Genomic DNA, 18,355 nt, shown 5'->3' on the forward strand with positions numbered 1-18,355 from the left:
TCTCAACACTATCAAAAGTCACAATATATGGATTGTTTAGTCATGATACGCCCTTCAAAGTCCATTTAGAGTACAAAAGAACTGTATACTGGTGAGGCCTACTACCTGTGATTGCCTGAATACCAGTGAGACCAGTACCTGTGGTCACCTGGATACCAGTGAAGCCTAATACCTGTGGTTGCCTGGATACCAGTGAGACCTAGTACCTTTGGTTGCCTGGATACCAGTTAGTGTTAGTTCCTCTGGCTGCCTGGATACCAGTGAGGGCAATTACCTCTGGTTGCCTGGATACCAGTAAGGTTTAGTATCTGTGGTTGACTGGATACTAATGATGTTTAGTGGATGTGGTTGCCTGGATACCATTGAGGCCAAGCACCTGTGGTTGCCTGGGTACCAGTGAGACCTAATACCTCTGGTTGCCTGGATACCAGTGAGAGCTAGTACCTGTAGTTGCCTGGATACCAGGGAAACCTAATACCTGTGGTTGCCTGGATACCAGTAAGGCCTAGTACCCGTGGTTGCCTGGATACTATTGATGCTTAGTAGCTGTGGTTGCCTGGATACCTGTAAGACCTGTTGTTGCCTGGATACCAGTGGGGCGTAGTACCTGTGGTTGCCTGGATACTAATGATGCCTAGTACCTGCGGTTGCTTGGATACCGGTGAAGCCTAGCAGTTCTGTTTGCCTGAAGTGAAGCCTGCTACTTGTGGTTTTCCAGATCATGCCTCCAAACTTTTGGATTTTCAAGAAGGGACATTTATGACCCATTGTGTGAAAGATTATTTTTTTTTAGACATCCCTATTCTTGAATGGTTTTCAATGCAATTATTATCACAAAAAATAGCATAATAGCATTTTTTTCAAAATGCAAAGAACAAAACTATTGACACTTCTTCTATAAGGATCCACTCCAATCACCAAGAGTCAAGCTGGAGTTCAGCTTTAATGACAGGCCTGTGTGTAACACACCTGTTGTATGGAGGGCTCACCCTTTGCATTTTTTGGGAAATAGAGTTGTTTGGTTTTTTTTGGGAGGGGGATACTAGAAGAGTGCCGTTCTTATGCTCCTGTTTGTTAACTGAAATTTATAATAATCCAAATTAAATTAAATGATGGAATAATATTCATATCATTTAGGATCCAGACAGATAGCTTCTTGGCAAATACACTAATATGCTAAATAGTTTTTAATGACAGTGCCCTTTAAAGTGTACGTGTATAACTTTCAAAATCTAAATTAACAGTAGATATGATGTGAGTAGAGAGATGTGATATAAAGCAAGTTTGCAATTTACATTCATTATTATTATTTTTTTTTTGTTATCATGGAGAAAACGGCACTTCCTGTTTTTTTACCTTTTTTTTTTTCAGAAAACAGAAAGTCCTGCGTATCCCTGGCCATCAGAGAAGGCAGTCATGTGACTGCTGAACATATTGAGCCGTGACTCTCTGTACTGGTCGGTACATTCCTGTGTTTAGTCTGTTTTTTTCAACCAATACTGCCTTCAGGAGACAGGACCTGGATTTCTGGTAAGTTCAGCTTTGTTTTACAGCATGGTATCAACAGAAAAGATAATGAATGTATATTGCAAACTTGCTTTATATCACATCTACTGTTGATTTAGATTTTGAAACTTATAACAATAGGTACACTTTAAGAAGGAGGCCTTTTAGAGAGGTTTTACTATATGTAATTGCTTATATTGTGGGGATTTGACAAAATCCCACCTAACTTAGCTTTATGGCCTTTTAGACACACTCGCACACTTGCCTTCAGTGAGTACTTGCTTGTCTTCATGTGAAGGTGCTGTCTGGTCTGCAGGTTTTACTGATCCAGAACCATTGGCTGTCTGAGGCCCGGCTGCAGCTGTTGTGGCTGTTTTAGACAATACAGTTCCACCACGTCCTCTAGTGGGATTGAAAATAACTGCATAAGTTTACAGAAATATTAGTAATCACACTGGTGTTTTAGTAGGCTCCTATAAGGTTCCTATATGGTTTCAGCAAGAAACCTGGTGAAAAACAAAAGTAGTGAGCATTTCCCGATAAGCTAACCAGCTACGGATGTGAACAGGGATCCAATGGTGATATGTAAGGATCACAAAAAGCAATGTGGATGAGCTCATCTCTTTGTGATGCTCATCTCTTTACACACTGTATAATACCGTCACTCTGACCAGGATAATACTGCTATAACAACTCACCAGAGAGCACATATGTAATAACTTACCTGGCGGCCACTGTGGACGCTGATCTTGTATTGGATCCTGTAGTAGTATGTGATTTACTATGGCTCGTGCTGGTTGTATCTGTTTTAGTGTTGGAAGCCACCGGTTTGACCATCCTACTATTACCCCCTCCAGATTTCGCAGTGTTGGTATTACTTCCTCCAGCTGGACCTGCTGAGTGGCCGCTCACTCTAGATGCAGTTGCGCCCCCTCTCTTGGAGGGAGGATAAGGTCTGGATGGAGTGCTGCTTACTTTGGCCATTTGAGCGACTCCTTTTCCTTTAGAAGTTTCTTTTGTGGACATGGCGGCAGGAGTTACTTGAGGTGCCTGTTTCTGTCTTTTTATTTCTTGAGTCGCCTTCCATTCCTGCCACCACGTCTGAGCTGCAACAACACAGAGACAAATTTAAGGCAAACAATGATAGGTATAATTCTGGTGCAAGTAAACCTCATGTAATGTCATAGGGCCCTGTTAGGGAACTAGGCTATTCACATGTGTAGCATGTGGGACATTATCAATCCATGCTACTGTATGTTGGTTTCTTCCCCCACCCAGGGGTATAGGTACCATAAATGTATCCAATGCAGCTACTATGGAGTCTCTGTGGAGAGAGGGAGCCCAGACCAAGTTGGCTGTACCTCTTATTTCAATGAGTGGTGAGAAGCTATGCAGTGATCTCCTCTATACAGACTCTATATAACATTAGCAAACAGTGTTGATGGGAATAAACCCAGTGATCATGGGAGGATGAAAATAGTCCAACATGTGTCAGCAACTTCTGTCGTGGTGTGTTGGTGGTGACCAGTACCATCAAAAAATCAACCACTTGTGGAGAAGGGGTAAGATTTTCTAGAAGCAAAAATCCAACACCATCACATCATTGGTTTCAATGTAAGATGGAGGGTGTGGCTCTCTTAGTGAAAACATGTTCTTTTTTTTTTTACCGACATGGGGATTCCAGTGGCGTGGTCCTTTTTCTCAAACGCCTCCCGATTCCCGCACTCGGCACCAATCTTTTCGCGACCGCCTCCCCACAGTGTGACCATATGCTCTCCCATCTGTGACGTTACTCCATTGATTCTAATGGAGCCACGTCAGAGAGGGGAGGGTTGTTCATCAAACTTAGGAGTGGAGGGCCTGCCCCATGCTCCGAGCTTGGCTGGTGCTCGGAAAAAGTCTGGCGCCAAGCGAGAGAACCAGACGGAGTTTAAAAAAAAGTTTTAAGGCCTCATCTGCTGACAATGGTTGATCAAAAATGCTGCAGATGTGGCCTCAAATCTGTGGCAAATATTCATCATTTGTGGATTGATAAGGTCACACAGATACTCTTCTCCGCCGTATAAATGGATATAGTTCAATATTATGTAGACACATCAAGTAGCCATTACATATAGTGTTACGGTACATGATGCCATTGGTCATGAGATATCGAGTAATAGAGCTTTCGGCATAGGGTCTGTTTCAGGTAGTGGTCTTACATGCTAGTTCTGCAGGTGGAGGTCCTCTGGCTGCCATGTTTTCCAGGCGAATGCTGGCTTTAAAGCTCAGTTTGGAATTCTGAAGAGCAAGTTGTGCTTCTTCTGAGGTAGGTTTGTCATCATACTGGGCAAGCTGAGCAGTACCCAGCAAATACAGAGCATTGCTATTACATGGAGAGGAAACAACTCCCAGCTGACAGACCTAAAAATATAGAAAAAATATGCAAATTAGCAACTAAGAAATTATATATCCTAAAATGCCTCCTGATATAATTTTGGTCAATGGATTTCTCTGTTTTTTGAGTACTCTCATACATCACGGGGTAGACAGTAAGTAGTTTGCTTTTATTTCCTATTGAATGAACATGCCTGGTCTGATGATCAAGAGGCATTGGGCAAACTGTTCACCATCTATGTACATACAATAGAAAAAAGTGACGTTTACTTAAAGGGGTTGGCCACTTTATAGTAAAATTGTTCAGTGTACATTATTACTACTGCCTGTGTACCTCATAGAGCTAACATCAGACTCCCCTCCTCTAGGCTGTGCTGCCCTGCTTTGTAAGTAGTCTGTCCATAGAATGGCCGACATGGAGAAGCATGTGACTATGCCCCGCCCCCAGTGTCCACCACTGAGCCTGTGTATGCCTAGGGAAAAAAATGGGGGCGAAGCATTGTCACATGCTCCTCCATGTCAGCCATCTTATGGGCAGAATCACCACAGAGCAGGAGGAGGGGAGTCTGATTTTAGCTAGATGAGGGTACACAGGGAGCTGTTGTCAGGGAGCTGTTGTCAGTACATACTGTGAGTATACTTACTAAGGCTATGTTCACACAACGTAAGTTCCATGCAGTACTTATGTTGTGCTGCAGGCTGAGGGAATCCTGGCCGGAGTGTATACACATAGGGGGACATTTATGAAGTCCGGCGTTTTTTACACCGGGCTTACAAATGCCCCCGCAGCTGCCCCATCTGCGCCTAAAAAAAGGCATTTACGCCTTTTCATGCATGTCCCCCATAGTATACATTCTGGCCGGGATCCCTAGCGGCACCGTAGAAAACGGACATGTCAGTTTTCTGTGGCCGCTATTCATTGAATAGTGGCCGCAGAAAACCCTGTCAATGCACACTATGGAGCGAGCAGCTGCATCAGAACTCAGCGGCGCTAAAGATCATCCGTTCGGTACTGCGGTACTGGCCGGGATGATCTTTTCCTGAGACTGGCCTTTCCGTGACCTGGCCAGGTCACGGAAAGGCCGGTCTCTTACAAGGTCTGAACATGGCCTAATACCTGTTAAATGTAGAAAAAAAACTCTAAAAACAAAAATGTACATAGAAATTGCTCCAACAAACTTAATAAAAAATGCATTTAAAACCTTGTTTTCCTACAATTTCTTCCATATTCACTTCTACTAATGACCAGGAATCTCCTACCCTTTCTTGCATGTCTAACAGCTTCTTACACCCAGGAATGGAGGTCAGCCGTATTAGAGCAGACAGTGCCTGAGATCTTTTCTGTATATATTCTTCTTTAGCTGATGCGTCTTCAACCAAGAACTCAAGGAGGCCAAAGCAAGCTTCTAGGAGAGCCCATTCCAGATCCTGGGTGACCGCTCCTCTATGCAGGCACTGGCACACGGACCTTGCAGCCCAATCTGCAACACTGATGTACAAAGAAGTAAATAACATAGTAAACCTGTCACTAAAAAAGCTTTTGAGTATCCAGATTATTATTGTACCTTACATTTCATCGACGTGGACAGCTACCCTGGGCAGTCAGGGCGTCTAGGGTAGCTGAATGAGGTGCTCACCTATCCTCATGTTCTAGAGCTAAATTATGGAAAGTTCTATGAACTGAACGTAGTCAAAAAGTATCTACATTTGGTCCATTTCTCAGTGTATCCAGCTTTTTTTTTCGCGGGACTCAAAAGTGCGGCCTATAGAAGAGCTCTGGTCCCAAACATTTTTGTATGCTCATAACTGTCCCGTATTTCTTAATAAATAATACCTTAAAGGGGTATTCCAGGAAAAAAACTATGTTTCCCCTATTCACAGGATAAGGGAAAAGTAGGAGATTGCGGGGGGGGTCAGGTGTCTGACCTCTGTATCCCCGGCGATTTCCACATCAGGCCCTGGCCTCTGTATAATGAATAGAGCCACGGGTATGGCACGTGACCCACGGCTCTATTCATTCCTATGGAGCGATGGAAAGAGCCGAGTACGCTGGAAGAGTGTTGTACTTGTCCCTTTCCTATGGCTCCATAGGAATGAATAGAGCTGACTCTATTCATTACACAGAGGCCGGGGCCCGATACGGAGATCGCCAGGGGATATAGAGGTCGGACCTCCCTCTATCTCCTACTCGCCACCCTGTGGATAGGGGAAGTTATCTTTTCCTGTAATACCTCTTGAAGAAGCGCTATGGTCTCCTTACTTTAAGTGGGGACAGAAAGTAAAAAGTCAGCCATCTTGGAGCCAACCTGCTACGACATTTGGTCACCCAGTTGCATATAACACACACAAATACTTCTCAGTCACTGTCTATCTATATCATGTATGTTATAGACATCCCTGCGCCTTCTTGCATTACTCCATAGAGTAACAAGAGGCATTGTATCCTAAGGAACACCCAAGTGACTGCTCACACACTGAAGATGTGAACCTCCCCTCTTAGGCCGGCTATATACATTAGCTTTCTCTGAACGCTCACTGGGCGGACAGCTATTGCTGGGAAGAAATATTAGCTGGAAGTACATTTATAGAACACATAAGTGTATGTTTTATTCACACTGCAGGAATATACTGTATCCTGACATGCCCTTTCTCATGCCTCTTTGTGGATTCTAGCTGTGTGCTAAATGCATGCCTGCCAATATAAGTGTCAAATAGCGGCTCATGTATACGTCTAACTTGCTGAATTTACAGTTATTTCTGGCAGATGTTGGCTCACACTTGGCTCTGCAGCCAGGGCCGATTCTGGGGTTTCTGCCGCCTGAGGCAAACCTCAGGCGGCCGGCCCGAGTGATGGCCGGCACTGCAAAGTTGGTACATGTGTAGGCACCCTTAACCCTTTGAGGACCAGGCCCAAAATGACCCAGTGGACCGCGCAAATTTTGATCTTAGTGTTTTCGTTTTTCCCTCCTCCCCTTCTAAGAGCTCCAGCACTTTCAGTTTTCTATCTACAAGCCATGTAAGTGCTTGTTTTTTACAGGAATAGTTGTACTGTGTAATGGCGTCATTCATTCTACCATAACATGTATGATGGAATTCCAAATATATTATTTATGAAGATATAAATTGGTGAAATGGTGAATATGGTAAAAGCGACATGATACTATTACTCTATAGGTCAGCCCGAACACAACCATATGCAGGTTTACACAGATTCTCTAATGTTATATATTTTTTTTTAAATGAAATCCTTTTTTTTGGCAATTAATTATAAATAAAATGGGACTATTGTGACGCTTAGAACAGTTTTATTTTTTTACCTATGGGGCTGTATGGGGCGTCATTTTTTCCACCATGATCTCTAGTTTTTATTAATACCATATTTGTGAAGATCGGACGTTTTGATCACTTTTTATAATTGTTTTTTATATATAATGTAACATAAAATCGGTAATCCGCGCACTTTTTTCCCTCTTTTTGTGTACGCCGTTTACCGGTCACAATGACGCTTGTTATATTTTAATGGATTGGACAATTACGCACGCTACGGTATATTATATGTTTATCTATTTATTTATTTTTATATGTTTTATTTATATAATGGGAAAGGGGGGTGATTTCAACTTTTATTGGGGGAGGGGTTTTGGGGTAGTGTGTTAGTGTTTTTAACTTTTCTTTTTTTTTTTACACATTTGAAGTCCCTTTGGGGGACTTTTACATCCAGCACTTGGATTTTTACACTGATCACTGCTATGCCATAGGCATAGCATTGATCAGTGTTATCGGCGATCTGTTCATTGAGCCTGCCTGTGCAGGCTCAGTGTAGCAGATAGCCGATCGGACCGCACGGAGGAAGGTAAGAGACCTCCGGCGGTCCGTTTTACCGATCGGGACCCCCACAGTTACACTGCGGGGGTCCCGATCGGTAAGTGACAGGGGACTCCCCCTGTCACTTACACTTAAGCGGCGTTTAAGGAGTTAATGACACGCGGCAGCGCGATCGCTGCAGCGTGTCATTACCGGTGAGGTCCCGGCTGCTGATTGCAGCCGGCCCCCACCTGCTATGAAGCGCGCTCCGCTCCGGAGCACGCTTCATAGCGGAGAAACACCCAGGGCGTACAGTTACGCCCTAGGTCGTCTGGGGACAGACTTCCATGGCGTAACTATACGCCCTGGGTCGTCTAAGGGTTAAAGGGGTTGTCCAGCGAAAACATTTTCCTTTCATTTTCAATTGATATCAGAAAGTTATATAAGCTATATAGGTTTGTAATTTACTTCTATTAAAAAATCTCAAGTCTTCTCATACTTATCAGCTGCTGTATGTCATGCAGAAATTTTGTTTTATTTTCATTCTGACACAGTGCTCTCTACTAACATCTCTGGCCGAGACAGGAACTCAGTCTTGGTTTTCTATGAATCCCCATAGAAAACCTCTCCTGCTCTGGACAGTTCCTGTCTCGGCCAGAGATGTCAGCAGAGAGCACTGTGTCAGACTGAAAATAAAACATTTCCTACAGGACATACAGCAGTTAATAAGTATGGGTATTACAAATCTTTTTAACTTTCTGATATCAGTTGATTTGAAAGAAAAAGTTTTTCGCTGGACAACCCCTTTAATAAGAGCAAGACAGTGGCAATCTGTGGGGGTCTCAGCATCCAGGTAATGCTGATAGCCCCACCACCACCGCCAGTGGATAGTATACGCGATTGACCTCACTAGTGTGCCAGGAAGCTGATGGAGAGAGGAGCTTCTCGGAGGCAGAATGCTGCCTGCACAATGGCTCCTTGGTAGGTCCCGCACAGTGCTGGATATAGCTTTATGCACTCATCAGGAGTGTATACAGTTTGGGGCTGCGTTCACACTACGTATATTTTAGTCAGTATTGTGGTCCTCATATTGCAACCAAAACCAGGAGTGGATTGAACACACAGAAAGGCTCTGTTCACACAATGTTGAAATTGAGTGGATGGCCGCAGGGGCGTAGCTAAAGGCTGATGGGCCCTGGTGCAAAATTTTAGCTTGGGCCCCCCCCCCCCATACCCATCAGATGAGCGCAGTCAGAGAACAAAAAAAGGTCTATCCGATGACTCTAAGGTGACACCCTCTAATGTGCCACCGTGTCTTAATGATCTGTCACTGCCTCCCCCTCATGTACCGTACCACTGCCTCCCCCTCATGTACCGTACCACTGCCTCCCCCTCATGTACCGTACCACTGCCTCCCCCTCATGTACCGTACCACTGCCTCCCCCTCATGTACCGTACCACTGCCTCCCCCTCATGTACCGTACCACTGCCTCCCCCTCATGTACCGTACCACTGCCTCCCCCTCATGTACCGTACCACTGCCTCCCCCTCATGTACTGTACCACTGCCTCCCCCTCATGTACCGTACCGCTGCCTCCCCCTCATGTACCGTACCGCTGCCTCCCCCTCATGTACCGTACCGCTGCCTCCCCCTCATGTACTGTACCACTGCCTCCTCCTCATGTACCGTACCGCTGCCTCCCCCTCATGTACCGTACCGCTGCCTCCCCCTCATGTACTGTACCACTGCCTCTCCCTCATGTACTGTACCACTGCCTCCTCCTCATGTACCCTACCACTGCCTCTCCCTCATGTACTGTACCACTGCCTCCCCCTCATGTACTGTACCACTGTCCCCTATAGTTAATGGACTGTACTGTGACATTCTCTAATCATTGTGTACAAATCTTTGACTCTCCAGCTGAAAACTACAACTACACTACAGGTATACTGGACCCCCCTACATACATCATATACACACATACTGTACATGCATAAACACACTGTACATGCATACACATACATCATATACACACATACTGTACATGCATACACATACATCATATACACACATACTGTACATGCATACACATACATCATATACACACACTGTACATGCATACACATACATCATATACACACATACTGTACATGCATACACACACACTGTACATGCATACACACACACTGTACATGCATACACATACATCATATACACACACTGTACATGCATACACATACATCATATACACACATACTGTACATGTATACACACACACTGTACATGCATACACACACACTGTACATGCATACACATACATCATATACACACATACTGTACATGCATACACACACACTGTACATGCATACACATACATCATATACACACATACTGTACATGTATACACACACATATGACGCAGCTTCAGAGAACATCTATTCCTCCAAGTTCAGTCTCTGACATCTCAGGCGTTATTCACAGAGGTGAGATGATCCATGATACATGTGCAATGTTTCAAGGGAAAACACTCTTTTTGTCAAGGCTTTAAACATTGCACATGTATCATGGATCATCTCACCTCTGTGATCAACGCCTGAGATGTCAAAGACCAAACTTGGAGGAATAGATGTTCTCTGAAGCTGCGGTGTATGGACTGGGTGATATACATGGATGTTATTACTAATGTACATCTGTATGTGCTGCTGGAATTTGCTAATAATGAAGATTTGACCAGATTTCACGGATACGTGATTGTGAAAACTGTGGAGCGGCTGTAGTGAAACACACCCAACACCCAGGTACAACATAGGATCCTGTTCACACTGTTATATAGACTACACATATACATACTGCACATGTATCACCTACACACATACTGTACATGCATACACATATACATGCATCATATACACACCCATACTGCACATGCATCATATACACACATACTGTAAATCCTTTACACATACAATACACATTACATACAGAAACACACTTTATACATATACACTTGCACACTGCACATTTACATCCACAGTTCTCATACACAGACATGCAGGTGTGCGCACACACACACACACACTTATTATGAGGAAACACCACTTCTAGTAATTGGTTAGGGTCTGAACATTTTAACATTTTCAGATATGAATAGTGACTTTTGCACAGTATGTCCATAGTCAGAGACAGTATTGAAGTAATGGGTGTTGGACCCTACCATGGTGATACTGGATTTTTAGGTTCAGCAAAAATGCAATTTGCAACATGACTATAGCCAAGATAGGAGATTCATTAAGGAACTTAGAAAAAAGAAAAAGATTCCTGATTGGCCAAGTCAAAGTCCTGATAAAAATCCATGCATGTGAGAACCCTGCAGACAATCCACAACTCTCAACAGAGGCTCATAAAAAGAAAACCCACCTTGCTGGAGGATGTTTTGCCAGGAAGTGCAATACTAAATACTGGAAGCACAGCCAGGCAGCCAAACACACAGCACAGAGACACTTACTTATTATAAGGAAAATCCACTTTTCAGCAGCTCCTGGCCTCCCTCCTCCTCCCTCCTCTTCCTCCTGGTGCCGGACCATGCTCTCCCGTCCCTCCCCCTCCTCCCTGCACGACTTCAGAGGAGAGCAGAAAGCAGGTGATTGGGAGGAATCGGGGACCCCACACTGCAGCGTTAGGCAGCAGTAAGCTAGGGGCCCGGTCGCCATGGCGAGCCCTATAGCTACGCCACTGGATGGCCGCCATATAATGGCAAATATTTGCTGTTATTTTAAAACAACGGCTGTTATATTGAAATAATGGCCGTTATTTACCGTTATATGGCGGCCATCCACTCAATTTCAACATCGTGTGGACAGAGCATTTCTGTGTTTTTAATCCACTCCTGGTTTTGGTTGCAATATAAGGACCACGATACTGACTGAAATATACGTAGTGTGAACCCAGCCTAAAACTACATGCAGCACCAGTGGTCCTCCTGCTCTCATACATCTCTAAAGTTCACACTCAGAAGGAGCAACACACATGACATTACAGAGTAGTACTGAGCAGTGTGAGCTGTGTATCCAGCAATGGGTGAAAACACTTAGGCCTCATTCACACGATCCGTGCCGTGATGACCAGACGAGGACCGCGGCACAGATCCCCCGCCTCCCCATTGCACCTGCCCTCCTTCCCTGACCATAGATTTGTATGGGCAGCATGTGATCTGATTCTTTATTGAGTTGGTTTATCTCAAGATAGATTGTGGAATCTGAGATTACTCATAGAAGTGGATAAAGTGGCATTTTATTTGATAAGATATACAACAGCGTTTATTACATTTACTTTTTTTAACTGATTCATGCAATTCATTGTAAAGTCACCATTTAAAGAGGACCTGTCACCCCCCGTGCCGGGGTGACAGGCTCCCGACCCCCCGTTACAGCCCCCTATACTCACGTGATCCCGCCGGGTCTCGCTTCCTGAGCCGGTCGGGTCACGGACATAGCAGCGCTCGAGAGATGAGTCCGATGCCCATAGAGAATGACGGAGCATCGCACTCCCCATTCATTCTCTATGGGCATCTGACTCTGCTGTTACCGCGCGCGCCGGGCTTCGGGCGCTGATATCTCCGTGACCCGACTGGCTCAGGAAGCGGGACCCGGCGGGATCGCGTGAGTATAGGGGGATCTAACAGGGGGTCGGGAGCCTGTCACCCCGGCACGGGGGGTGACAGGTGTCCTTTAAGCATATATACCTAATGGTTTTCTGTACTAGTAATAATAATAGACTAATAACAACAATATCAGGTTACTTACAAGTGGAGAACTTGCTGCGGAGCCATCAAGGAGGAGGAAGAAGAAGAAGAAGAAGAAGAAGAAGAAGAAGAGTTCCCAGGAGAGTTCTTCAGTACTTTCCCAAGCTTCACAAAGCCCCTGAGTAACTGAGCGTTCAGGGGGCACAAGAGATCTTCAGCCAGAAGAACTGAACTAAAATATAGGTAAAAATAATTAGAGGTCAATGGGGGACATACTGTCATCGTACTAAATAGCTGCTGTTCACCCGCTAAAAAACCTCTGGCCTGATCTGACTGCGAGTCTGATGACCTGACCAGACTGCTGTTAGTACAGGCTGAGCAACCCATGGTCAGACTAGGAGTTGTGGGCGTAATACACACACAAAATGTGAGTATTATGTTAGTGTGAAGTGTTATTGTAATTGTATATATTTTTGGAAGAGAATTCAGATTTGAGTGTGTGTGAGGTGTGTGTGTGTGTGTGTGTGGGGGGGGGGGGGGGGGTCTGGTAGGGGGTTGGTTTTGTTTGGTTTACTCTTCTTCATGGAAAAATAAGACATCCACTATAAATAAGACATCTTTGGGAGCAAAAATTATTTTAAGACAATGTCTTATTTTCGGGGAAACACGGTATCTATCTATCTATCTCTCTAACTATCTCACTATCTATCTATCTCCTATCTATCTATCTATCTATCTATCTATCTATCTCCTATCTATCTATATCTATCTCCTATCTATATCTATCTATCTATCTGTAAGCAAATACGTTATTGGTATCTGCATTCTGATTCTGAAACCAGCAATTCCTGACATATAATGTGACTGCAGCTACAATGCTGCCATCTACAGGTGAAACCAGTAAACTACATCATCACATCAAATACAAATTAAATTATATCTATTGACTCTGTTATTCCCATTTTGTCCCATCAGAAAGGAAACAGCAATTATATATACAGTTCATATAAATAAAACAGACACATTAGTTGATGTGTTAACAGCAACCATCTGACTACAAGTTTCAATTACTCAGTATAACATATCACTTTAAGCATACATCTATTCCATACCATTAAAGACAACCAGCTTTATCTCTATTTTACTGCTTTCCTGTAGTATGCATTTGCCCATACAATGCCTATAGGGAATATGTAACAATCCTGTAGACTGTAGTTACATACAAACTATTTTGCAGCCTAACAACTATTGTGCAACAGCAGTAATCCAATGCTATAAATGAGATTCCTATGTAACAACAAAATATTATGGGGAAAAAAGTTGCAAGTTGCGTAAGTATTCACCCCCCTAACTATCACACATATAATAATGGTCACTCCTGCTCCAGGCTGATGTGGCAATATAGTGAGCATGGTATAGTGGTGTATGTTGTTATATTATAGCTTCCACTCATCCACATAGCTTGCACCCGACCATACATTACCTGCTCAGCGTCGCGCCAGTGTGTAACGTTTCAGCCAATGGGCTAACAGAAACAAAAAACCCTTGCTTTTGAATTACCATATTGAGACTTCTATAACCTTGTCATATTTTTTTCCTCTGTGGAGAAATATGAAGGCTTATATTTTGCGCTATGATCTGTAGTTTTTAACGCCACCAGACTCGGGTGGATGGGACATTTTATTTGCTTTTTATTAAGTTTTGTATGATAGATTTTATGACCAAAAATATGCAATTAATGTTTCATTTACACCGATTACTGTGTGGGATCAATAATGGTTTATTTTAATAATTCAGACTATTCCGTATGTGTCAATATCAAACACGTTTGTTCCTATGTCGCTGATCAGGCTCGGACTGGGCCACCGGGGGGCCGGGGAAACCCCCGGTGGGCCCCGAGCTGGAGTGGGCCCCCCTGCTCCTAGGGGGGCCGGGGGCCGCACCTCCCTTTTTAACTGGAAGCGATCGCAACAATCGCTTCCAGTTAAATGTAAGCAGTGTTGTGATTGACAGGGCGGGAAGCCTACGGCTTCCCGCCCTGTCAATCACTCTTGTGACCGCAAGCAGAGATTTGCTTGCGATCACAAGAGTTACGCAAGCTCCGTTGCGAAGTCCCGGCAGCGTCATCACTGACCTCAGTGTGCGCGGCGGCGGCTAGGACTTCCGGTTCATGCAGCGCATACCGGAAGTCCCAGCCACCGCGGCGCACACTGAGGTCAGTGATGGCGCCGGCGGGACTTCACATCGGAGCTGCTGTCAGAGAAGAGGACACCGGCGACCGACGGGGGAGCGTGTGGTTAGGTGAGTTGTCTTGTGTTTTTTTTTTATTTTTTATCAGAGGGGGCAAGATAAGGGGGGGCTGTATACAGGGGGGAGGACAACAGAAGGGGGGCTGTATACAGGGGAGGACAACATAGGGGGGCTGTATACAGGGGGGAGGACAACAGAAGGGGGGCTGTATACAGGGGGGAGGACAACAGAAGGGGGGCTGTATACAGGGGAGGACAACATAGGGGGGCTGTATACAGGGGGGAGGACAACAGAAGGGGGGCTGTATACAGGGGAGGACAACATAAGGGGGCTGTATACAGGGGGAGGACAACATAAGGGGCTGTATACAGGGGGAGGACAACATAAGGGGCTATATACAGGGGCAGGACAACATAAGGGGGGCTGTATACAGGGGGAGGACAACATAAGGGGGGCTATATACAGGGGGAGGACAACATAAGGGGGCTGTATACAGGGGGAGAACAACATAAGGGGGGCTATATACAGGGGGAGGACAACATAAGGGGGTATATACAGGGGCAGGACAACATAAGGGGGGCTGTATACAGGGAAGGACAACATAAGGGGGGCTGTATACAGGGGAGGACAACACAAGGGGGGCTGTATACAGGGAAGGACAACATAAGGGGGGTATATACAGGGAAGGACAACATAAGGGGCTGTATACAGGGGGAGGACAACATAAGGGGCTATAAACAGGGGGAGGACAACATAAGGGGCTATATACAGGGGAAGGACAACATAAGGGGCTGTATTCAGGGGGAGGACAACATAAGGGGCTGTATACAGGGGAAGGAAAACTTAAGGGGGCTATATGGGGCAAGGACAACATAAGGGGGCTATACGGGGGAATAGACAACATAAGGGGCTATATGGGGGGTAGGGATGGACAACATAAGGGGGCTATCTATATGGGGGGATGGATAACACAAGCGGGCCAGTTATAAGGGGGATAACACAGGGAGACATCTATAAGGGACACTGGATGGGGGCAATTTATAAGGAGGACAACACTGAGGAGGCATCTATAAAGGGCACTACACAGAGGGGGACAACAATGGGGGGCATCTATAAGGTTAACTATACTGGGTGCGGTGTGTATACAATAGGCTATAGGGGGCATCTACTTTAGTGGACTACACAGAGGGGTCATCTATAAGGGGACTACACAGAGGGGGCCATATACTATAGGGCAGGAATAGGGAACCTTGGATCTCCAGCTGTTGCAGTTGTTGCAGGCATGAAGGGAGTTGTAGTTTTGCAACAGCTGGAGAGCCAAGGTTCCCTACCCCTGATATAGGGAATGCACAGAGGTTGTCATCTACTATAAAGGGATTACACAGAGGGGGATCTCTACTATAGTAGAGGCACACAGGGACACAGGGCCATCTATATGGAGGACTGAACAAGGGGCCATCTACAAGGTGTGTGCACAATATATATATATGTATATATATATATATATATATATATATATATATAAACACACAGACACACACACAATAGTCAGGGCTAACCACTGAGAGAAGGTGTAAAGGGGCCAATACAGATGTGCAGTGTGTAGAGAGATGAGGATGGTGACAGAGTAAGGAGCCTAATATATTTCTCTGGCAGATTCTGTGGATTCGTGGCTCGGAGAAGTTCTCATAACGGCCCAGGGCAGATGGAGAAGTAGATGAAAAGGGAAGAACTCCGATCAGAGAAGACGTCCCCTGTGAGTCACTAAATCTATGTGCACTGTAACGTATATAGTGTAGAGCTGGGGCTACCTCTGTATGACTGTATGAGGGGATATTGATCTTTTGTTCAGAGGATTTTATTCAGTAGCAGCTGTGGTGTTAGTCAGTATGTGGGGGTATTATTTGTTACTTGTAATCTGGTGCGGTGTTCATTGGTCTTAGTATACCAGATTTGGTCAGTAACAATATGGTGGTGATGGTTGTGGTGTGGCGGTAATATTTCCCCCTTGTGTACTGGTAATTTTGGTCTCAGTATACAGGATTTGGTCAGTAACAGTATAGCGGTAATATGTATGGTGATACTATTTCCCTCCTGTATACTGGTTTATTGGTAATATCGGTCTTGATATACAGGATTTGGTCAGTTACTGTATAGCGGTAATATGTGTGGGGATATTTGCTCTTTATATACTGGTGTTATTGGTAGCATACAGTGTTATCATGCAAAGAAAATTGTCTTATAGCGCGATTACACCGGCCAATAATCGGTAACAAGTGCTCCTAGGAAGTCTATTCAGCCGATGATCGGCCCATGTAAAAGTGCCAGAGATTGGCTGACATGCAAGCAAATGCCCCATAGTCGGCTGATTTGATCTTTTGTGCGGCTAAGATCATTGCTGTCGGCTGCACATCTCTATATATTCCTGCCCTGCTGATTAGCAATCATTTGCAGCCCTACACTGCCCCATATCACGCCGTGTTAATGGACCCTTATTAATGTTACCATAGATAAGTGTGGTGGCAGAAGGGTGGGCCCCAAGAATGATTTCCCCTGGTGGGCCAAGGCACTCCAGTCCGACACTGTCGCTGATCGTTGATTTAGATCTGAACCTAAAATTATCGTTAATCGTTCGCTGTAATTTCACATTCGTTCGCTCAAGTTCCGCATTTTTTCACTAATCGTTCAGTGTAATTGCACATGGTTTTGCTGGGATCAGAAGGAATATACGATCATAGTATTGATCACAATAACGATCACAGTAACGATCACAATAACGATCATAACTAACGACCATCGTTCTGTGTAAAATGGTGAATGATTTCAGGTTAACGATAAATAATCTCGTTTGCGATCATTTATCGTTAGTCATTAATCGTTAAAAATCGCTCAGTGTAATAGGACCCTTACTTCTATTCCCAGTTCAGGGGTCCCCCCCTTCCCTTTCTTTTCCTCTCCTTCCCCTCCCCAGAACCCCCCTTGCCCTCTTTGTTTAGTTAACACAAAAGTACAGTTAGCATGTACCAGGCCTCTACGATAGAAGAGATATTCTTTGGGATAGACCATCAATATCTTATAAGTGGGGGTGTGAAAGCTGGAATCACAGTCAACTGTTTGCTAGTGGGACGACACCCACATACACAGTAAAATTAAATGGAATCAGATAGCGCCATACATGGTGTAGTGGTCATGTTGGGTTACTACACCTCAGGTCACATTCACATTGATGGATAGATGGATACTTTATATATGAGTGGGCATTATTTGTTAGAGTAATCACACTCTTTAGGACTGACCTCTCCTGTGCAGCACGCTTATTGACAAAATCCTCTAATCCCTGCTGGAGGTAAAGGATTGCTTCTTGTGCGCTTGCTTCAGGAACATTTTCCTCCTCTAGAAGAGCTAGACCAACATAGCACCTAAACCCCACATATACACAAGCACATTAATAACCAGAAAAACAGAAAAAAAAAACAATAAAATTTTTTTTAGTTTGGGTTGTATTAGCAAAGCATTGACACATCATGATAATTTAGGTTATTTCTTTCATTATAGGGCACCGCCACCTTCTGGACACTGTATGACATTGCAGGTAATGTATATGTAACATACTGTGGGTGTGCCAATGACTTAGGTCACACTACCCATCTGCCAAATAGGCAGTAAATCAGTTCTAA

At 44.5% G+C, this 18,355-nt stretch overlaps 1 protein-coding gene across 1 annotated transcript in view; it reads right to left on the reverse strand.

Annotated features, from left to right (window-relative positions):
* The window catches only part of LOC138773966 (uncharacterized), a 68,863-nt gene that overhangs the window by 1,752 nt on the left and 48,756 nt on the right, over window positions 1-18,355 (reverse strand). The window contains exons 13-18 of the mRNA XM_069954478.1: window positions 17,975-18,097; window positions 12,490-12,660; window positions 5,143-5,371; window positions 3,708-3,909; window positions 2,231-2,612; window positions 1,772-1,908 (exon numbers count right to left, since the gene is read on the reverse strand). Coding sequence (XP_069810579.1) covers window positions 1,772-1,908; window positions 2,231-2,612; window positions 3,708-3,909; window positions 5,143-5,371; window positions 12,490-12,660; window positions 17,975-18,097 — 1,244 coding nt within the window. The remainder of the gene's footprint in view (window positions 1-1,771; window positions 1,909-2,230; window positions 2,613-3,707; window positions 3,910-5,142; window positions 5,372-12,489; window positions 12,661-17,974; window positions 18,098-18,355) is intronic.

This window comes from Dendropsophus ebraccatus, chromosome 15 (genome assembly GCF_027789765.1).
Source record: "Dendropsophus ebraccatus isolate aDenEbr1 chromosome 15, aDenEbr1.pat, whole genome shotgun sequence".
Classification (NCBI taxonomy): domain Eukaryota; kingdom Metazoa; phylum Chordata; class Amphibia; order Anura; family Hylidae; genus Dendropsophus; species Dendropsophus ebraccatus.